Source organism: Gymnoscopelus microlampas (assembly GCF_963454915.1).
Source record: "Gymnoscopelus microlampas genome assembly, chromosome: 8".
Taxonomy (NCBI): Eukaryota; Metazoa; Chordata; class Actinopteri; order Myctophiformes; family Myctophidae; genus Gymnoscopelus; species Gymnoscopelus microlampas.
The window spans coordinates 31,321,662-31,345,574 of NC_139945.1; the positions used below are offsets into that span (position 1 = coordinate 31,321,662).

The 23,913-nt window shown below is 40.1% G+C and overlaps 1 protein-coding gene across 5 annotated transcripts in view; it reads right to left on the minus strand.

The window, feature by feature from the left end:
• Positions 1-10,622, minus strand: part of slc36a4 (solute carrier family 36 member 4) — a 183,443-nt gene extending 172,821 nt beyond the window's left edge. For all 5 annotated transcript variants that reach the window (XM_084064902.1, XM_084064899.1, XM_084064898.1 and 2 more), the window contains exons 1-4: positions 9,833-10,622; positions 5,995-6,121; positions 5,002-5,092; positions 602-690 (exon numbers count right to left, since the gene is read on the minus strand). In XM_084064902.1, the coding sequence (XP_083921028.1) occupies positions 602-690; positions 5,002-5,092; positions 5,995-6,121; positions 9,833-9,854 (329 nt within the window). In that variant the 5' untranslated portion in view covers positions 9,855-10,622. The remainder of the gene's footprint in view (positions 1-601; positions 691-5,001; positions 5,093-5,994; positions 6,122-9,832) is intronic.
• Positions 10,623-23,913: the final 13,291 nt, after the last annotated feature.

Below are 23,913 nucleotides of genomic sequence, written 5' to 3' on the forward strand. Positions count from 1 at the left end.
TTTAAATATATTGGACCAGAAACATGACAGGCTGGAGCATTGCCAGAATATATGTATGAGTGCTGCTGGAGCAGCCCTACAACGTTCGTAGGTTGCATCTGTGTCGTTGTACATTTTACTCAGTCTTGATTTTGTCCAGTATGTGCGATGTAGTAGTTTAAATTGAAAAAGTACATGTTTGGCACAAATGGAAGATGAATGTACTCTTTCTAGGATTTGTTTCCATTCAACCTCAGAAAATCTATGATCCAGATCTGTTTGCCATTGGGTTTTTATTTTTGAGATAGATGGGCAGTGGACGGTGAAGATGGATGCATATATGGTTGATATCTTGGCACTGTTGTCTAATCCCTGTTCTATTATTGTGTCTATAAGAGATGCTGTTGGTGGGGCTGAGAAAGTATTGAAATGTTTTGCGCAAATACAAGGTCTTATGACTTAACTTAAGACCTGGAGGCGTGGCCAATGCTGTTGGCCATTCAAAATAGCGAAACAGCATTTACCAGCCTTCCAGTTCTTAAGCTAAGTCATAAGACCTGGTATGTACAGTAAGACGTGCAAAATAGGGCCCTGTGTTCATGCGTGTATGAATGCATATTACCTTTCACTAAGGTGATGGCTGCAGTGAACCAGGATGTGCATGCAGTGCACACACACAACGCCCATCAACACAAGGCATATGGGTCCAATCTGCAACACACACATTCAACACATGTTCATTTGTGCCAGTCTGGCCGATATATCGTAGCCTGGAAGAATCCAGACTGATGATACATTGGTGATACATGGTGATAATAGGTGAACATTTTCAAAAGTTTTAGAAAATTATCAAAAAGTAGCATACAAGCTCACAATGCTCTCCGAAAATCTGGTTCAGATAAAAACAAATCCGCCATCGGTAAGGCTCTAATGCTCATAAGCACCCAGCACAATTTGAAGAAAAGAAATACATGGCTACAAATCCCCCAGAGAGTGCAGCACACTGCACCACCACTTGACAAAAAGGGTTACTCTACAATCATATTTGAGGTCGCCCCCCCCTCCCCCCCTTTCAATAAAAGCTGTGTTGTAGTGCGATACAGAGCTCCACATTTCTCCTCTGACAAGTAATTGCACACCAACACAGCTGACGCAAGAAGAGAGGCAATAAAACACACAATTGCTCACGTAAACACTTTCGCAAACCTAAAAATTGGTACCTTTTCCTCAAACAATGATTTATGGCAGGGCTCTCAAAGGTATTCTCTGTATGTTGGTTTCCTCTTGGCTGCACAAAGAAATACACTGCTGAAACATATCTATACAAATCTATAGATTCACTCTGGGAATGCGTGTGCATGATGCTACAAATGTCAATCTGTGTGCGTGCACACGTTATGCCAATTCAGCCAGGAACAAAAATGATAAAACATATTTGCAGTGATGCTAAAATTCATAAGCCATTCGTCCACTGAGAGAACAGATATGGACATAGCCACGCTAGCTTAATTCATGGAGCTATAGTTCTGCAACAATACAATGTTGGAACTATTTATTGAATACTGCGCTAACACTTAAAGGTTTATTGCTTGATTTATGCGAGGGCATTTTTCTTCCATCCTTTGAGAATATTAATTTATGGCATATGCTAATTGAGACCAGCGCACAGTGTTCTCATGAATATACCAAAGAATTGTTTGGAACATTTCCACAACATAATTCATCTGACTGCCTCTGATAATGCCCAATAATCAGAAACAATATGTATGAATAGTTATGCATGTTTACATATTAATACTATTGTTACAGACATTGCAAGTAAAGTCATTTATAATCTAACTGCACTGTAAACACAGTTGTAAAATATTTAATTAACACCTGCCATGACATTACATTGTTTTCATTACCTGCATAAGTGTTGGGAGTGCTACAGTACCGCACATAGTTTGTTTTATGCACAATTGGTAGGTCATTAAAATAGAATATTACTTTCAGAGAATTAGCGTAAGCAATTTGTTTTTTATTTAACCATCTGTCACTGAAATAATTGAAAATCTCTTTTGCAAGAGACCTGGTCAAAAAGGTAGCAGCACAGACAGACAAAATGACTAATGACTATGATTATACAGTAATAATGAATAAATCAAATAAAGAAAACTAATTAGGCTATAAATTGAAGGCAGGCTAGATGTTTTGTCATTCTGTTGCAAATTATGGTTCAGAACATTTAAATTGCATTTAATTTTCCTCAACATCAGAGGCAGTACCACAATTTTGCTATGTTTTTCTTGGAGTCTACTGTACATTACTCCTCTGGACCACCCGATGTGATTGAAATGTGCGAGGATGCCTTCCCTGTGTATTCTCGGTTTTGTATTGTAAGCTGCAAGCCTCAGCTGTCATACGGGCGAGTGGAAACAGACATGATTAATCAACACTATGTTACTCCCATCACATCCATCTATTCAATTCACAGAATCTCTGTATGTCTGTCTCTACTGTATGTGTCCCAGGCATAATTTGGGTACCGTCCCAACTGAACGGCCCCAAACTCAGCGTGTGTCCCCCACATAACACGGGGGTGTGCCGAGATGCAATTTGATCCGCGAAAAAACACAAATTATCTGTACTGTATCTGTCGTTGTACCTCAACATAAACACAGCATAAACACAGCAGCATGCAGAGTATTGGATGTTTGGCTGAATTCACTCTGGTGATTGGTGTTGATTGGTGAATCAACATCTGATTTCAAATTGTAAGCCAAGGGTGGTGTAAACTGCGTTGCACGCTGGTTTATACTTTCAGTAGCAGATCTACAAGCAGATCCACATGCTCAGAATGCATCGCAGCGCCACACACTGGCTGCGGTTACATGGACAATATTTATTAATTCACAATGAACTCATTCCGAACAGAGATTCATTCGGAATTTAACTTTTGACATGCGCAAAGTGGTTCCTACCTACGACTGGGCAAGGACCAGGGGCCGCCGGGCTCCACTACCCGGGGCGGAGCTTCCCCTGGTGGTCATGGGGAGGAGGCAATAGCCCCTTTGTGCCTCCGCAGTGGAATTTTGACGGCCGTAGGCAGGCCGGGAAGCAACGCACCGACTCCTGCCAGGCAGCATTGTATGCCCGCGTTCCTTAGTAGCAGATCTACAAGTTCAGACCAGTTTCTTTTTTGTATTGGTTACTTAGGCTAGCCTACTACTTGTCACATTTCTCATGTAGGCTACCATCATTTTATTTAAACCAAAAAAACGTTTCATCTGACTGAATAGATTCTTTTGATTATAAGTTCCCGTTTCATGTCAAGGCCAGGAAACGATTGTTCCTCCATCACAGGCTCAGATCCTCGGAGCGTCCGTTCTCCTGGACAAGTCTGGGCTTAAGCATTACAGTATATAAGCTTATTAAATGACGCTATAGAACAGGGGTGGGCAACTTTGGTGATGGAGAGGGCCACTATAATTCCACACTCACTCCAGGGGGCCACATTGCATATTGTTGTTGTCGGGCAGAAATCCAGTATATCTCCATATTTTTTACTTTTTTTGTAAATGAATAGTTCGTCATTCTAGTATGTAGCAAAAATAGCTGATCTACAAGCTCAAAACGTGTCGCGATGCGACACGTTTTGAGCTTGTAGATCTGCTATTTTTGCTATTTTGGAATTGGAATCCGGAATTCTTTTTTGACGTTTTTGAATTGGAATCCTGAAAAGTAGCATTTTTATTTAATTTCAAATAATATAGACTGAAGTAATTAAAGCGGGTCATGTTTGCATGTTTGGAATTGGAACAGCTGAAATCAATATATCAGTATTCCGATTTTAACCTGCGGGCCGCATTAAGTGAATGTGAGGGCCGCATGTGGCCCCCGGGCCGCCAGTTGTCCATGTACAGTATGCTATAGAATATGAATCATTCATCTCATCACGCAGATGAAAAAGAATGCATGTATTCCAAACAGAGAGGAGCGTTCGGAATACAGTGTTTATATGGTAAATTCCGATTGGTATATACCGATTCAAACGGTATATACCACCCCTCCAAACCCGATTAAAAATTCATTCAGATCAGACCGGAATGGAATATTCTATTCCAATTGAGGTGTTTACATGAGCATTTTAATTCTGAATGAGCAGTCATTCCGAATAATAAGTGGAATATTCCTGTCCATGTAACCGCAGCTACTGTGAGCTTGTAGATCTGCTTAATGAAAAATGTTAGACTAGTCAACTAAAGTAGACTTTAAAGTAGTTTAACAGTGAGTGTGTGCATGTGTGTTGTGTTTGCAGGGGTATGCTCAATTTAGACTTTGGCATAATTGCAGGATAAACTGTAAGTTAACCCCAAAATTAATAACTCGACTCAAACCACTGTAAACAAAACAAAAAAAGAATAAAGACGAGGGCTCCGTTTCACAAAACCTAGAGAGTGGATTAAGCTGGGATTTTCCAGTTATCCTGGTTACATTTAGCCGTGACTCGGTTTTGTGAAAGCAGTGGCACCTAAGTTACCATGGAGTTTTATTCTAATGGGATATTATATTCATTATAATTATGTAGATAAGTATGATAATTCGGCTGCGCTTGAGTTTCAGAAATGCTTGGTAAAGTGTATTTAGTTTGTGTGGACACTATCACAGTACTTTATTAATAAAATAACTTTTCTAATTAACAACTACTTGATGCAGACAACAGCACGACACTACCACCATGATACTGAGAAATGTAGTTAAACTATTAACAGTGCTGCATAGCGGCCCTACTGCCCAACACTGCCTACTGGATGTTACCAAAGCTTCAACCTATACGTTTGCAATGTGAACAAACTAGGCCTAATATATCTTTCTTCCGTTTAAAACTCTGTCCTCCTATGCTTACTTACTCAGCTCATTAGCCTTCTGCTTAGTTTCATCCAGAGCTATTGAGAGAGTGTTACAACACAAGAATATTCGGTCTGCAGGCAGTGCAGCTGTTATGGCAAAGTGTTGGAGGGAGTTGTGAAGGGTACTTACTATTATCCCTGCATTGTGCACTGCCAGAGGTAGACCCAGTAGTCCTGTACCTATGTTCCCCTTCAACAGATGAATGAGAGCTTGACTAAACCTGTAGAGCACAGAAGAAAAGGCACACATTCCTACATCAACACTCACAGAGTGTAGTAGAGGCCTTCTGGGTTTCTTGCCCAGAAGGCCTCTACTGGTTTTAATTGTGCTAGATAAATCAATCAAATTCCCTGGTGACTGATGGTAAGACATGACAGTAGTGGAATTTGTTTTAGAAATAAAACTGTGACACAAAAAAAGTGACATTGAAAGAAAATAAGTAACAGAAGAATTGGGAGAATTCCCTCAACAGGTTAGACCCACCTAAAGGTCACATAATCGTGACCTGAACTTGAATTCAGCTCAGGATGTCTTCCCACATGTCATTCAAACTCTTTACCTTCCCCCTTCCTTCCTTCCTTTCTTTCTCTCTTCACTGCATTATTAACCCATTTAAACCTGAGACCGATTCTACAAGTGTCTTCTAAATCCCAACAGTTTTCAAAGAACATATGTTGCTACCTGTATATCCGTGGTTCTCAAACTTTTTTCATAATTGTCAAGGACCCCCAAAATTATATGTATTTGGCCACGGACATCTCAAAATATTTGGTTCCAGGGACCCCCCAGAAGCAAAGATTGGAGTTAAAAATGTTCACTTTAAAACGTATATTAAAAGATTTGCTTAGATTGTCAAGATTTTTCAAAAATAGCAGATCTACAAGCTTGTATATCTGCTATTTTTGAATAGCCAAAGTGTAAAATAATGCTTTTTTAGCTAAAATCTAAAAATGACCCAGGAATCCGGGAATGCGTTCCCCGGATTGAATGGGTTAAATCAAGCTGAAAGCTAAATAGTGTCTAACGACATACTAAGCAGGGGGAAAAAAACTAAATCCAATCAAACTTGCCAATGGGATGTATAAAGATGTATGGTAGAAAAGTGGCATGTGCAAGTCTTACGTGATGCCTTGGTGTTTGTTCAGCTCGTACTGCTGGACAGGAAGCAGTTCTGGGTCATGGTCCTCGTCGGACATCTCCTCTGAAGCCACGCTATGGTTCTCAATGAGTGGGGTCATCACCTCCATGTCTAGCGTGGATCAGCACAAGGTCATTATTATTCCTTGTAGTGCAGTGGTGGAAAAATTACTGAAAATGTTTTACTTAAGTAAAAGTATCAATACTATTGCAATGTAGAAGTACTCTGTTACAAGTTAAAGTCCGGAATTCAAGTAAAAGTACAAAAGTATTGGTATCAAAAAAGTACTTAAAGTACCAAAAGTAAAAGTCCTAAAAATATTTGAAAAGTACAGTACTTGAGTAAATGTACTTAGTTACTTTACACCAGTGCTTTTCAACTGGCTTTACACTGGGGCCTAGATATTGTGTTAAATATGAAGTCATGCCCCAACATTACAAATATTCTTAATACATTATAATGTTTACATGAATATTCCTGGGACACTAGAATTCTTACAGTTGTATTATCTGGGCAAGGTTGCATGTTCTCTTGCAATATTGTCTATATTAATAATATAATATATTTGTTATATTTTACATTTCATATTTAATAAAATATCAGCTTAATCTACAGCTACACAAACAGTAGGTTGTTCAGCATAAGATGCATGTAAATGCACAGCAAACTGACACTCTCCTCCTGAGCAGTCATTGTTATTGATCAAATAACAAAAGAATGTGAAAGGTATGGGGTTCTGTGAGCAACAGGTCTCTTAAGAAAAAAACAGATGTAGCCCCTGGAGCTAAACATAAAGGTCTCTAATTTATTTCAACTGACTTAAAACACTTTTCAAAGGTTTACTGCATAACTTGACCTTTAAGAAGATAAAAAAAACACTCTTTCCTGTAGGGTCTAGGCCCTCTGTTCCCTCTCTGTTGTTCAGCCTTGATCAATATTATTGCATTTTGGAGACTTCTTACGACAACCCTCTTGTTTTGTCCCAACTGCTATTGTACTGGGTAAACTGGTTAAGTCTCAGTCGCTACTCGGGTTACAAAAACATCACTGCCTCAGGATATGTGCACTTGTGCGGTTACAGAAACAAGAAGTTCTGGAAATTCACAAACACCTGGAGGCTGTTTTTGGAATCAACATCCCCTTCCAGTTTGATGCCCTATATCTGAATAACCTCCCATATGATTCTCTGGACAGTAATGATAAGAAACTGATTCTGATCCTTCTGGTGGCATAAGAGATGAACGCTGGAGCAACACAGACAATGGTCTATATGGACTGAATACGTGAAACCAACCCGTTCAGATTTCAGCTGAATGACTAAACAAAATTGAAGGTGTTTTTTATTTTTTTATTTTCTTTGTGTCTTGTAGGTGTTGACCCTGCACTTGTTCTTAAATGTGTGTGATTACGTGAAGGCTCCCCCTCCCTTTTTTCAAAGCTGCCCGCTGCTAGATATATCTTTGCTTTCCTTTTTTTTTTATGTCAATTCTTTTTTAAATGATGGTCATCAATGAAAAATTAACATTTGAAAAATGTATGGTTATATATATATATATATATATATATATATATATATATATATATATATATATATATATATATAAAACTGTCTGTACACACGATCACAATAAAAACTAAATTACAAAAAAAAAAAAAGGTTCTGACCTTAATACTTTGAAACCTTTTTTTGTGGAACAAAAGGTGCATTGGACAGTAGGGATGGGACGATAATCTTAATTATTGTTTATCGTTATAAAAACACTCACAATAATCGTATCGCAGAGATTTTAATTTATCGTGAAATTGTCCTCCGTCATACACTGGGATCAATTCACCTTTGCCGAGCTGCATATCCGGTGCGACTTAAACCCTCTAGGATTGATTGGAAAACTTAAAGAACGTACTTAATCAGTTTTTCTGATTCGACGCGTTGTGAGCTTGTAGATCTCCTATTTTTGTCAAATGTTCCACCCCAGACCATGGATGCCAGGGGTCAACTTCAAGTGGTTAACAAAAGTGCCGTTTTAAGCATATTTTGATTATCGCGATATCGTAAATCGCAATTATTTTGGTCACAATAATCATGACATGAAATTTTCATATCGTCCCAACCCTATTGGACAGATGAGAAGGTTCTCTAATTATTTTGCGATGCATCCTTCGAATGCAGGTGTTATCAATATATCACAGATGCTTGGCAGATCCTGGCCAGTGATTCTTACGCTGTTTTTACTACCATATTTAGCTCCCATCTGTCATCAGTGAGCAGTTTCCAATACCACACTGTGATGGAGAATGTGACAACACTCTCTCTCACAGCTGTGTAAAAGTCACAAATCACTGCCTTTGACACCTTCAACTTCTTAGAAAGTTGTCACAGAAAGGACAATCATTGATGGATTGTTGATAAGTGTTTCTTGAGCATCCCCCCAAAAGCATTTAAATGCAAAAAAAAAACTATTATTATCATCATCATCATGATCTTCATTGTGGAAATCTGCCTTCCTATGCATGTACTGTATATGAACAAAACTTTGCACCTAATGTCCAGTCCTATGCCAATAGTCCTGACAGCAAGTGTCTTTGAAAACTAAAAAGTGCTACCACTTCTCAACTTTACACGTGAGTTTAATTTGCTCCCCTTTGGGCAGAGGTTTGCCACCCTAGAGGTAACACCAACAGAATGAGTTACATGCAGTCTTTTAAACTAAATGTGACCGTGATTATCCATAAATGTGACACAATGCCATAAATGTTTCTTGCTTTCTTGCTGCTTCTTAAATGGTAAATGGTGCATTTATATAGCACTTTTATCCAAAGTGCTTTAAATACATTGTGCATCACATTCACACACAGATGGCAGAGGAAACCATGCAAGGCACCAACCTGCTCATCGGGAGCAATTAGGGGTTCAGTGTCTTGCTCAAGAACACTTCGACACTAACTCTGGGGGAGCCCGGGATCGAACTGGGAATCTCACGGTTCCCATTCGGCCACTCTACCCCTGAGCCACTGCCATTCTTCTGATGGTTCTGGTGACAATGACAACAGTGACATGGGCTAGCTCAGCGGTTCTCAAACTTTTTCGTGCCAAGGACCCCCAAATTGATAAATATGTTGTGCCAGTAGAGGCAAAGACTTGTGTTAAAAATGTTTAGCCTTTTTAAAAAAAGATTTAAAGATTTGCACACATTTCTTTTCAAGATTAAAAAAACAATAGCAGATATACAAGCTCGTAGCCACGCTATGAGCTTGTAGATCTGTTATTTTTTAATAGCCAAAGTATAGAATATGGATAAAGGGGTTAAAATGACACTTTATTAACAAATTTAGCTGGGGACCCCCTGGTATCCTCGCCAGGGGTCCTTGGGGGATACCAGGGGGTCCCCAGTTAAATTTGCCCAATTTACCCAAGGACCCCTTTGAGAACCAATGTATTATGTGTATGTCTTGTATGTTTATGTTGTTCCATTTTTTTTACACTTATAATTTTAAACTGAAAAAGGACCATTCTGCCCAATGAGACTTTGACTTTTGGTACTTTAAGTACATTTTGATGCCAATACTTCAGTACTTTTACTTTGATAAAAAATGTAATACGGGACTTCTACTTGTAGCAGGGTATACATATATATATATATATATCTACATTGCAGTATTGATACTTTTACTTAAGTAAAACATGTGAGTACTTCTTCCATTCCATCACTGTGGAATATTCAGGATGGCTGCGAGTATAACGGTAATTCGATCTAATACTAAAACCTCAACATCAGTCACCACCTTCACCTTCATCAACTTGGGGGGGGGTGGGGGGGTTACCTAGTTGTTGCGACGTCCCCATCCTGCGCCGAAACACCTGCGGAGCCACTGACTGACAGAGGCTGACCTCTGACACCTCCACGTGTGTTTATATTATAGGCCACAGTCGCTGGAATAGCTCGGATAGAGGAGGCAGCAGCAGCCCTTGGCCTTGTTGTTGTAATTGTTATTAAGGAAACAATGGGAAACCAACAACAACATGGATGATCGTGAAGGAAGATGATGATGACGACGTGCCTCCGGGCAACAACAGCAAGCACCAAACATTATCAACTTTAAAAGACTGGAGTCTTTCCTCCTGGAGGGAATGTTAGGGATGTTGTGTTAATGTGAGCCCTGGCTACAGTGGCTAATAATAATAAACAATCTGCCAGCACACAGTGGAGCATTATCTAGCCAGCCAGGGTCTTATATAAAAAATAAAGTCTTATATTCCTGTTCCTCGACACATTAAAATGTAAACGTCTCGCTGCATGCTGTCAGAGGAAGCCAGATAAGACTATAGATTGAGACAACGTTGTGTCTCAATATAACGGACAAGTGTCCCTTAAATCACAGCTTATCATTGGCTTGGATCACAGAGCTCTAGCAGTGTGTCTGCTCCAGTGTTATGATCGTCCTGGTGGGGTTTCTCTTCTTGAGAAACTCTTCAAGTGGCTGGAGCGATCCCGTCGATGTTTCAATCAATGATTCACGGCCGTCCTCTCTTGTATATGAATGAATTACAAGGTTAATATTCCACGGATTAAACCAGAGAGACAGACAGACAGGCAAGGCAGCATCTCTTCTTCTTCCTGGTGAGCCCGACTGAACACTGTGTGCGAGTGGGAGACGTCATCTATACGTCACCCGCGAAGAGGGAGACTCTTAAAGGGACCGTGTTCCAAATGTTTATAATTCCTCTGGCAGGTGTGACTGTGTGTGAGGGTCAGTGCTGCTGGACATTGTGTGTGAACGCAGTGGTATAAAGTGACTATTAAGTACATTTACTCAAGTACTGTACTTAAGTCCAATTTTGAGCTATTTATTTTACTTTACTGGAGTGTTTCCAAATTTCTGTACTTTTACTTCTACTCTTACTACTAGCTTTGGTCCATAGGAGAACTCCTTCTATAAGGCTATGGACCGGAGCTACTTCTACTCCACTGCATCTCAGAGGCAAATGTTGTACTTTTGTTCCCACTACAATTATTTGAAAACTTTAGTTACTTTGTTACTTTGTAGATTTGGATTATTATTGCAAAACACAATAACCACTTCAGCCCTATATACATTTCGGCCATTTCAAAATAGCAGCTCTACAAGCTCACAATGCATCAACGATGTGAGCATTGTGAGCTTGTAGGTCGACTATTTTCAAAAGATTGTTTATACATTTTTGTAATACATTGTTTATACACAATATATTGTAATATACATATTATATTACAATTACTCTGGCAGGTGCACGTTAGACTTGGAAGGCCTTCTGAGGGCAGCATTTCATTTTATTGGTTCTCATAAGTCACATCTCCCTGTCAGGTGTGAGGATTGTGCTGTACATTGTGTGAACTCATTAGAATCTGGTTGACCTCCCCTGGCTGGAAGCCCATTTCCACGGAGCCGGGAGCCCCAATGTCATGATAATGAGAAACTGTCTCGAAATAACTATTTATTATCTAAAAAATATTAGGCCAACTAGTAAATAATACTTGTCAGGGAGACCTGTACAGCTGCACTTGATTCAGAACGCTCCTGCTCAAGCTCAAGTCTATAACACCAAGGAGACTTGTATAACACCAGGAAAGTGGATCATATCACTCCGGATCTTTATTTACGCTGGCTCCCTGTCAGTCAAATAATTGATTTCAAAATACTACTGTTGTTTTATAAAGCATTTCCTGGTTTCAATGGGCAAAATACATTTTTGTGATACAATAGGTCGCCTATTAACCACATGAACTCTTGCATCCCTATTCTGGGACATTTGGTGAAAATTGCAGAACACTTCAGCTATTTTCAGCAAAGAAATTTGGTGAAGAGATAAAAAGTAGCGTACCCAAGTATAGACCCCTGGAGGACCCCAGTCAACTAAATATGTAGGGTTTAGTTTTAAGTGCTTAATATGCAAAGTGTGATGTGTGTGTGTTTAACTGATCAAATTGACAACGGTTCCTACTCCGGACTGACCACACACCCCTGACTTGGCTCCTTAGCTGTCTGAAGGACAGCTGGCCTGGTGGATCGAGACGGTCCGGAGATATACAGTCTATTCAAGGTGTACCACAGAGCAGGCCTCCGCTGTGAAAACACAGACGGCCTGTCCTGATGACCCTGTGGGGAGGTTGAGTTTCAGTTTCAGTTACTTTCAGCGCCTGGCAGAATGAAGCACGGTGGCATCATGACAACAATTCTACAGGATGGCGACACTGTAGCAGAGGACGGGAACAGTGACATTCCCACAGCTCCCGAACCCATTGAACCACACAGGCTGGACCGAGAAAAGGACAGCAATGTGGTCCTCAACCGGGTCCATGGTCAAAGCGGTCCAACGCCACGAATGGTCCACAGTACTGGCATCGGATAAAATAAGAAAGGCCTATTATTGTCAGTAGGCCAGACTCACTGTCATTGTCGGATTACAAGTGAGCACCCAAAGAGGGAGGCAAAATACATCAGCTCCTGGTGCCCTGCTGCCTTTAAGATAAAGTATTCCAACTGGTCTATGGTTCATTCTGCTGGCCCAACTGCTGACAAGATCTGGAACTGTGTGTCCACAAGTGTGACCAGTGGTGTAGCGCAAAATCGTGGGGCCCCAACGCAAGGACGGGGGGGGGGCTTTCGCAAACGGCAATAGAGCACCGAAGTCTGACGTAATTTACACATCCTACCTGGTTCACGGTTTTCCACCCCCATTCTGAATCCCCATAGACGTCTTTAATATCGATGAGAAAACGATAATGTTACTTCTGTCAAATTAGTTACATTTTCGCCAGAAACAGAATGTATCAAATATAAGTGACTGACTATCATAAACGATACAGAACCTCCTCCCTGACAATATCGCTGAGACAGTTTGTTTATTTTTGGACCACAATTCTTATATGAGACGATTCTAAGATGACCCAATGTTATTCTCCATAGAGAAATGACTTTACGAACCAGGGGATGAACGAGTGACGTCAGGACTTCTGTACTCTATGGAGATGGTGCTGGGTACGGTGCGGTAAATGGGCCCGGGACATTGCACATTTTAGGACCTTGGGAGAGACCTTGGTTTTGGGCCTGCGCCTAACCCAGATGGTCTATTTCGTGCAACTGCGGGAGACTACAAAGAGACGTGAAACTGACCCGGAAAGCGCTCACCAAGGCTGGGGTCTGCCAGAAACTGACCTATGATTCCCCATGCGCATGAGAGGCCTTTGCTTCAGGGGCTTGGGTGTGGGTGTTCATTTTGCTGCTATGTTGTTTTATGTCATGTCATTCATTTAAACATTTATTTTATGTGTGAGGATGTATGTGTCAAGAGCTGAGCTTGTCAACCCACCAGTCATTATAATATCATGATACACAGTTCACAGTGTATGTCACAGTGTACAGGTGCAGCCTACCTTTCTTCCAACATGAAGTCCGGACTGAATTGGATTAATAGAATTTTTCGGCAAATGTATCACAAAACAACATGTTACAGTCTGCTTGTATACCGGCAGTTATTCTTCATGTACTTCAGTTCCTGCATGCATTTAACCTTCTGTTGCAGGTGGCTTGGTATTCACAGGCCTGCAATAAAGGCTTCTCTGCAGCTTTTCAGTCAGCCTATGAGAATATTTGTAACAATGTATCTGGTTGTTTTAGGACTGAATGTGTGGTTTCTTTGTTTATTTGTTTGTTTTCTTGTTTATTGATTTAACTAAGTATATTTTGACCATGAAATAAGCACGAAGAGCAAAGAATAATCTACATGATCACTTTTGGTCTTCACTTGACATACTGTGTGTGTGTGTGTGTGTGTGTGTGTGTGTGTGTGTGTGTGTGTGTGTGTGTGTGTGTGTGTGTGTGTGTGTGTGTGTGTGTGTGTGTGTGTGTGTGTGTGTGTGTGTGTGTGTGTGTGTGTGTGTGTGTGTGTTCTCTAACCATTTCAACCATCCCTATCTATTTTCCTTTTGCACGCATTTTCAAAAACAAGAGGTTCGGGAAACTATGCGGCCCTCACGCCTACGTTGCCCTGCCGGTCCGAACAATATGGCTGAGTCATAGTGTTGGGGGGTTTGTAAGATTTGTACCCCGTTGTACCCGTCTGTCTGTGTCCCTTTTGTTTCTGTCTGTCTACCTAGGTTGCCTTTATGCCCATACCTTGGGCACGTTATCTCATCACAAGGTGTGTCTCTGTATCTGTCATTCCTTGTCCCTTTTATACCCATATATGGAGATCGCTGATGTCATCAGTATTGTGTCCATATATGGAGATGACTGATTTGTTTGCTGACACCATGGCACATTGAGGTTAGACAACACACTCCGTATTTGGGTGTAGCTGCATTGGGAACTCCTTATATGGTTATGGCTGAGTCATTGTGACATGAGCGTGACGACGTGGTCCGCCGGCCGGTCCTCCTGTAAGCCAATTTTAAGATTGTTAAAATAGCCAATCTACACGCACACAACACATCACATCACAGCGCATTTTGAGCTTGTAGATATGCGATTTTTGCTATGAATACAGGTGTGCCTTGAGATTTTGACCTGCCCATTGGTGTGCCTTGAGGACAAAATGTTTGAAAAGACCAGGGCTATATATGCCATCAAAGCCAGCAGGGAAATCTGGATGCCAGCTGCACATGAATAACACACAATAGAAATTATTATATTATTATAGGCCTACAGTAAGCTCATTAAGATTCATCCTTCTCACTAATTTGGCAATTCTGTGTTTTTTTGGGGCGGTGTAGCCGCCCCCTATAAGTGAGTTTTGGACACCGACCAAAAAATTTGTGTACCCCCTAACCCTTCCATTGTTAATGCAAATCGATACTTTTTTCATAGCCAATCACATTACAGCTAGTGTCATCACCACTAACTGTATTGTGATTGGCTGACTTTGCAAATTCAGGACTGTGATTGGCTAGCGAAACACATGACACATGTGCAGCCCTATGAATAGCAGTATGGACTTTTTAAAAAGTCATTTATCCTTTTTTTAAAGTGAGTCATGTTGTGATGACCACACACCGCCCACTTCACACTGGGTGTGATTTTTTTAATCCATTTGCTTGCAAAAAATGTTAATTGAAATCTGAATTGTACCAAAATAATTGCAGAGTGTGTGTGTGTGTGTGTGTGTGTGTGTGTGTGTGTGTGTGTGTGTGTGTGTGTGTGTGTGTGTGTGTGTGTGTGTGTGTGTGTGTGTGTGTGTGTGTGTGTGTGTGTGTGTGTGTGGGCGTGTGTGCGCTTGTGTGTGTGTGTGGGCGTGTGCGCTTGTGTGTGTGCGTGTGCGCGCGGGTGTGTGCGCGCGCGCGCGGGTGTGTGTGCGCGCTTGTGTGTGCACGTGTGTGTGCGTGCGCGAGCGCGTGTGTGTGTGTGTGAGTGTGTGTGTGTGTGCGCGCGCGCGTGTGTGTGTGTGTGTGTGTGTGTGTGTGTGTGTGTGTGTGAGTGTGTGTGTGTGTGTGTGCGTGTGTGTGTAGTGTGTACGTATATTCACTATACATTTATGTTCGGGATGAAATTGCACCTTCTGCTACCTGTACACACATCATATCACATCATATCAAAATAGAACACTTGAAGATCCCTAATGTAGGACTTACATCATGCATGCATTATCACACCTATATACTACTAAACTCTGGTCTGCATGCTAGGGGCTTACAGCTTTCATGTGTTGTGTGAGAGGTGCCTTGGCATGAGTACATACTGTGATTTAGTGTCTTGGTGAGAAGGAGTTGCACATTCACAGTTCAGAGAGTTAACGAATTAACATGACTGAACCCTGAATGGGTTCACTTTTGGCTCTTTTTGACTATGAAGGGTATCCCAGAACCTTTTATAACCTGGAACTTTCCAGAACCTGTGCACTTTTATGATGTTCTTTTGTTTACATACGTTTCCATTATAACCAGAACCACCCCCGAAGAGAGTGGTATGTGATGAAAAAAGAATATAATAAAAATACGAAAATAGACGATCTACAAGTTCACAACACGTCACATCGCAATGTGTTGTTGTGAGCTTGTAGACTGGCTATTTTATTTTTGAAAAATCTATAAACCAGAACTCAGGCTTCTGAGCCTGAGCCCATATTGGGTTCTGAGAACCTTATCTGAAACCGAGCCGCAGCATATGGAAACAAATCCAGAACCTGTGTAATAAGGTTTGATTAGGTCTTGGAGTTGAAAAGAGCCTTAGTTTTGGAAAATAAGCACACATTTGAAGTTATCCCTTCAACAAGTTTAAAATGGGGTTTATTGTCTTTGACAATAAATGTTATGAATAAGACACAATCAGCATGATATATTATCTATCTACCTACACACTTTCTATTACTGTAGGCTACTGTTGTATGGCTATTGCTGTATGCTACTATTTGTGTAGTTATGTTGTTTCTTCAGATTCATGCTGGAACTTATGAACAAAACTCATGAGACATCAGGGCAAAATGAAGGGATTTTCATGCATTAAGTGTATACAGTATATGGCAGGGGGGGGACAGATTATGTAGGGGACAGATAGAATATGAGTAATTGCCTCAGTGATCCCTCACACAAACACTGCTAGATGTTGTTGAGGTCTACATGCAATATAATTTATTAGTTTATAGGCGACAGCATCCTAACACAAAGAGAGATTTGGGCATATACTGTATATGACTGACGACATCTGTATAGCCCATCGGCAGTTCTGGACAACTGCCTATCCAACTGACTCAACTGACTTCCTTGGGCCCTCTGCGAGGGCGCGCTGAGTTTAATCAATCGACTAATCGGACAGTTCTCGAGATACAAGATTCAACACATTTACAGCAGAATGTTGGTTTCAATTAGTTTATAGTTGGATATTAATTCTGTGTAAGTATGGGCTAGTTGGGCAGCTAAATTACTTTCAAAGAAGTGATTGCCAACTGGAAAAGATAACACTATCAGGCTATTATGAAATGTAGCCTAATCAAGGCAAGGTCCTAATCATTATACACAAAAGCGTTGTTTAACCAAAATCAAACTCAGCATACTTCAACAGTGACATTAATTACTATATTGAAAATAAACTTAGCACACAAAACATTTTTCAATATGAATCATTCATGAAATGCACAAGAGAATTTGTATCTGTCAGCAAGGAATATATATTTTTTGTGCTGATGAGAATATTAAGTATTTCTGGAGAGCATAGCATCACCAATCACCATATCATTAAAGCATTGTTTCATAACTACTGTAAGTGCATCCCTTGAGTCTTTGAAAATAAATTGTATTTATTCTCCTCACAACTCATTCACAGTCACACCAATCATATCAAAACTAGCTTTGTACACAGAGTATTGCTTTGGTATATCAGAGAGTTTTTTTTTTCTTTTCTGCTTTGGAGACAAACAGCTTGTGTTTGCTTACCTAATGTCTTTGGCCACAATTAGATATAGCTGATACTGTACATAGAATCTGTTTTTTTTCCTGAGAGACTAGAGAGACTCAGTCCTCTCTGATTGACTTGGATGAAGCCCAAAATCAGCACAAGTTGAGCAGAACAAACTGTGCTTTACCCAGAGATACTGTATGTATTAGCTCCATTAGCTCGTCACCAGGTTTGTTACTTTACAGACTAGACTGCAATGAATATCAGACATAACTTTGTACAGAGGAACATTGAGAGTACGGGTATTGATGTTTGTAAATAATGAAGCCGAGAGAAGAAAATAGCCATCATAAGCTTCCACTGAGGTACCCTTTCATTTTGCCCAGCATGTCTCTCCGCACAAAATCTCAACTTCATAATTAACTTCTTTGAGTCAAGGCTGAGGCTGAGAAGATATTTCCATAATTTCATTCTTATGCCTTTCCAGAAGTCTGAGAGCGGGGGAAGAAAAAACAACAATTGAATTCCATCATCGCTGTCCTCCCTTAAACCACAATTTCTTCCATACCAAGAGCAAGACAAATTGAAAATAAATACAATTTTAAGGATCCAATTCCAAATTCAGTCACATTTGTAGTCGGAATACATTTCTGTGATATAATGAAAATTCAGTACTTCATCTATTGCAATTTTAATTAAAGCGAAATTCCAGTTAACTAAAAAACAAATTAAATTTGCCCAGGTGTTGCTTGCTGTGCAATGGCTGGATCTACCCATTGGTTGCCTCCTTCTATAAAGGAATACTGGAGTTTGATGATTCATTATTTTCTTTACTCTAGGTGGAGTGCTGCAAATATGTGCAATTTTCTGAAATGAGCAATCTGCTTTTGTCCCCAACTTATTCACCTTCCAGCAGCAGAAAGTGCTCTATATGATTATTATGATATATGAAATGAAATGTATCAAAACTGAACTAGGTTAGGCAAAAATGGGCCGAACAAAAATTATGAGCGAGTATGTTTTTAAAGTGTGTGGATTATTACAATTTGGAAGTTTTTTCCATTTGTACACTCAGAGTTAAATTAACACTCAAGATTTATTGTGCAGTTATTGTTAAAATGGCCATCATAAAACAGTGAGTAGGCTACTGATAATGGCGGCCCATGGTATTAATGTCCCCATCAGTATATGTTTTCATCAGTATATGTTCAGTATATATATGTATTTGTCTTCATTAGTATATGCCCAGTATCCAATCTCTTCATGGGATGAGGATTCCTGGCACCAGCAGCAGTGTGGTAGCTAGCTAGTGTTAATTACCTTTTTGGATGGTGTGAGGCCAAAAGGGTGACAGTTGAGATGATTTTGTATTCAACATGTCATCTTTGGGACAATCAAAACAAAAAGTTTAACAGTCCTTTCCAATAGGTCAGTCCACAAATTGAAGTGAGCTGACAAAGTTGAAGGAAATAAATGCATATTTAATAGCTCCATGCCGACTGTACAGGGAGTTTAGACAGGTTGCAAGAAAACACATCATTACCACAGTTGGGTGGTAGTTAGCAATAAAAAATGCATAGGCTGTGGAATCTAAAATATAGTGTCCTTACAACACCTTTTTTAAGCCACACTAAAAGCCCAAATCCTTTGAAGTCTCACTTGCTTTAAATCCACAGTAAAAGGTAATGCGGGAGTCTGAACTACACACAAGCACTGAAGAAAGAATAATTTGATGTGCTCTATCGGTTGGAGTTCAGCGGAAGCTGCCTCTACCAGTTAAATCAATGTAAATTATCAAAGTTGTGTCAGTAACGCTGAATAAAACTTGAGGGCAGTGAGCTTGATCTGCTCCAGGCAACTGTGCTGTTGGATAATTGCTCCGTCATTTACTCCATCCCATACCCTGCTGATTCTGAAGAATTACTCAGTTTTACACACATACACATTGCAGCCTAAAATACAGATATCCACACATACACAGTGGCCCCTGGGAGCAGTTAGTCACCTTGAAAGTGTAGTGAACAGGAAGTGAACTGGCACCTCTCCAGTTACCAGTCCACACTCCGCAGGCCTACTGGGGTCTGTGCTAGACTTGAACCAGGGACCGGTTCCCATTGCTAAGTCCCTTCGGCCTTAGCTATTGTCGCGTTTCAAATAAAGAATAAACACATATAACAATAGACTGAGGAACACTTGCTGTAGGCTACAGTACAGTAAATAACCTTAGTATACACTATAAGGTGCATAACTTTATACCTTTTATGAACATTCTAAAAGGACCACTTCACCCATTTTCAACCTGTCTTCAGATAATTGGTCCTCACAAATGCTCATTATAAGATGGAACCATTTCTGTCTATTCTGTCTCTCAGAGGAGGACTGTGGACAAAAATGTGCCTGCTACCAGTGACATCATCGGTAGGTTGGTATGGTCATTTCAAACAAGATTTCAAACATTTCTTCTTATTGTATTAATGTTAAGAACAATGGCTTCTATTTCAGCATGCTAACTCTCCAGGAAGAGAAAGGTGTAGTTTCTACAGTATTATCTTGGTATCCCCATGAATGATGTTATTGGTGAAGAGTGAGTGGACGGAGTGCTCCTTTAATCTTATAACTTTTATTCTTTATTTAACTATGTAACTTCAGTAGCAGGAAGCTTGTGCACAATCATTTTACCCACTCCTATGCTCGGTGTAAACTTGTGTGGCAATAAAGTTTAATTTGAGTTTTGACTTTGAGATGATAGCCTGCGGTGCTCTGTCATTCCAAACGTCTTTTGAAGCGGCTTGTTTTGATGTGCTTGCCAAGAAAACTAATGCCATTGCCTCCGGCTCTGAAAACTGTCTCTAAAGGTTTTGCTTGTTAGTAGTCACCAGCTTCAGAATGGTCACCTCATATCCCGTACTGTTTTACCCTGGGGGAAACCATAATTCTATACTTCATACAAGAACATGCACCCTGCCATGTCTGCTTGTTGTGTTAATTTGTTTGTATTTGTGTGGGCATGTGAAGTGTATTTTCTGTTCACAGATAATGCCACAATATTTAAAGCCTAATACTTCAATCGGTGGTGTCATGAGTCAAAAAGTAATCCTTCTTCAACACTAACAGGCACCGCTCAAAAGCTTTCTTTCAGACAAACAATAGAGGCCTTTTGACAAGCTCATTTCAAAACACCAAAGCCTGTAATGAACCAATTAGCCAGTGGACAATTTGAGCAGAACCTGTAATGATGTAATTGAGAGGCAGCGCTGTACCGACAGGTTGGAAGCATTGTGCAGGGGTTAAATTGCAGTTTGGCGTATATTTCACAGTCCCCTGACAGAACACAACACGCACATGTACACGCTCTATGTCCTCCACTTATATATAGATTCCACTTATTCCCATGACATTTTGACATATCCACATGTAATGTGTGAGTCACACCTTAAGCAAGCTGTTTGGGGAAAGTGCCTCGACTGTATCAGATGTGTTATAGCCTCCATAAGCATGTGTGTGTATGTGTATCAGGGTGACCGCTATTGGTGGAGTGAGAGAATGTGTGCTAACTGATGATAGTTCGACGGATTGACAAGATGTTGTGAAATGCAGTTAAGCAACTGCTCACCAACATACATTACTCATTCAGTTCTAAGCACTGGCTCAAATGTGTTGATGTTAATGACCCCAACATTACATTGCCTGCCCTGTTCATCTCACCCACTGCTGTTCTGGTAGGATGCAGGATGTGTGTGTAGGTAGCTACTGTTTGTTCTGTTCATCCTGCCAGCTTGATCCATTTGAACATTGTGAGAAAGCTATGTGCTATGGACAAAGTACAGCAACTTGCCATGGGCCTGGTGGTCTTCAAGATACTTAAGGCTTAAGGGACCAATGCCTATGTACAGTACCTGTCAAACTACAGGCATGCAAACAGCCCCGAGGTGAAAAAGGTGACAACATGTTGTTTTCTTTCGGGTCAGGTGTCACACAATTGCCCTATTTGGGTTCAAAAAGGTGACTGTAGCTGAAAAGTGACACTTTTGCATGTCTGAATAACGTGAGAGACACCCACAGGCACAACACCAGAGGGAGCTACACTGATCTCGTTCAACCCAGATTCGGCACAAACAGGGGATTCAATTTGTTCTATTGTTAAGCCACCAAAATATGGAATGCCCTACCAACAGCCATCAAAAAGTGTGCAAAAAAAAACAACGTCAAAACCGCCATTAAAGGTTACCTGTCTCTGTCTGCAATTTGCTCTTGTCTTCTAAGCTTGACACTAGAAGTGCCCCCCCCCACCCATGTTTTATGTACACTTATATTGCTCCTAGAGTTGATGATTTCTTGTATGTTATTGTATGTCTTTAAATGTCTTGATTAATTGAATACATAGGACCACAATGGAAACAACACCTCAGGGCTTTTTGTGTTATCCTTTTAGCATCATTGTATAATCGTACTGCTCTACTTTTTGCAAACTGTTGATAAAGTATTCAATCAATCAATCGAAATAGCTCACAAAAAAGAGGTTACCAGTATTCTTCACATTCTACTTTCCAAAATGAAAGGATAGAAAGAGTTGTAGATGATTAGTTATGTGATTTGTCTGAGGCATCATATAGTAGGCCTAGTTTAAATGGAGGTCATTGTTTCGTTGGACAGAACCCATGACTGCATTTAGCAAAAACTAACAAAATTAAACTCTAAATTAAAATGTAAAGGACAATACATGTTTCTTTCAATGAATTGCAGGAATGGTTTATTGAGCAGAGTATAAATATGCCTGATTGAATTTGAAAATCACCATGATAAGAGCATCGTGGTTGAATGATAACTGTAGTAGTGATATCATTATCAACTGAGATTCAAGATTCAAAATTTCATAACCTATTGATTGCCTGGCAACTACTGTAGTTAAGCTTTTCAAAGCCTCTGGCACCCCCTGCTGATCACATTTCTACCTGTTCATATTTTATCATACACACAAAAAGCAATTCAACTAAACCAAACTAAACCAAAAACGTATGCAATATCATTATATCCACTGTCTGTAATGGTGATATTGTACATGATAAGTATGCCTACATTTTTTTCTTGTTTTTGTATTTATAGTTCATACATTATGCCAACCTGGTCAGAGCAAATGGCCACACCAGACTTTGTCTTCTATTTTAATTTGACTTTTACTCGTTTTGATCTTACCCATTTATATGTTTTTGTTTGTTTCTTGAATCTATCTATCATACTCTTACCTGTATCTGTCCTGTATGTAATGCCTACTGCAGTATTGCTATGACACCTGACAATCAGTCCATCCGTCTGTCTGTCTGTCTGTCTGTCTGTCTGTCTGTCTGTCTGTCTGTCTGTCCGTCCACCCAAGTAGGCTACAGTCTGCAGGAGGTCAGTCGACTTAAGGCAGAGGTTAGAACAGAAGAGAACCCTTACCACATAGAATACGCATTTTTTTCAAATGAGAGAGGATGGGAAAAATTGCCACCACCACGTACTCAGATTGTAAGGAGAACATCATCATGTAAGGAATAAGAGTTTTGCATAGAAAAGGGGCAAACTATTGATAAAATAGAGGTGGCACTTATGGATGCTGAAGTTACACCTGGAGTGTACAGAAAGAATTACATTCGCCTTTGTATTTTTTGAGTGTTGTTGGCTTGTTGGCAAATGGCAAAATATGTCACAGAATTTGGAGATTAGGGGGATAATATTATAGGGTACAAGAATTTAGAAGAATCATGTTCACTACTGACTGGGACATTTTAACAGGTATATTTCATGTTAACATGCATAATGCATGTTAACATGAAATATATACATACTACACGTGCATGATAAAAGGTATTCTGGTCCAAACGGCTTTCCACATTAAGCCCTCTATCATGGATGTAGTAGTTCTCACTCAGTGACCGGAGAAAAACTATGTGCACTGAACACCAATCTCTCTAGATGGCAGTGTCCACAAAAACAGGCTCGAAAGCCAAACATGGACTTTAGTTACTTCAATAGTAAGGAGTGTGTGGTGTTTGAGTTCATAATATGGTATTTTACACAATGTATCCTTGTACTAAAACCGTATAGATGTAACCCAATTATTCTTTTTAAATCTAACATCTGCTAAATGTTCAGCATTCATGGGAAACTGCTTCTAGATCCCAAACAAATGTAGACCAACCCTGATTTGGAGCATCATCTTAACAGACAAGAATGGCAAAGGTCAAAATGGGGAAAAAACTGCACAATCCAAATGCAATTTAATAAGTTGTGGATTTATCCTCACAACAGATTGATAAATAAGCAGTGCTCTGCAAATGCTCATGCATAAAATCATAATCATTTTATTACTTTTGCAAACTTGTAAATAACAGGGCACCTCTATCTAATTTTGTTCACGACCCTGTCAAAACAATTCAGGCCTTGCTTTCGGATCCCAACCCACTGGTTTACATACAAGTGTGTAGAATATAGACTTCAAACGTGGCATGGTAAATACAATGAGCAACTAGCAGCGATGTACTAGATTGGAATATCTTGAG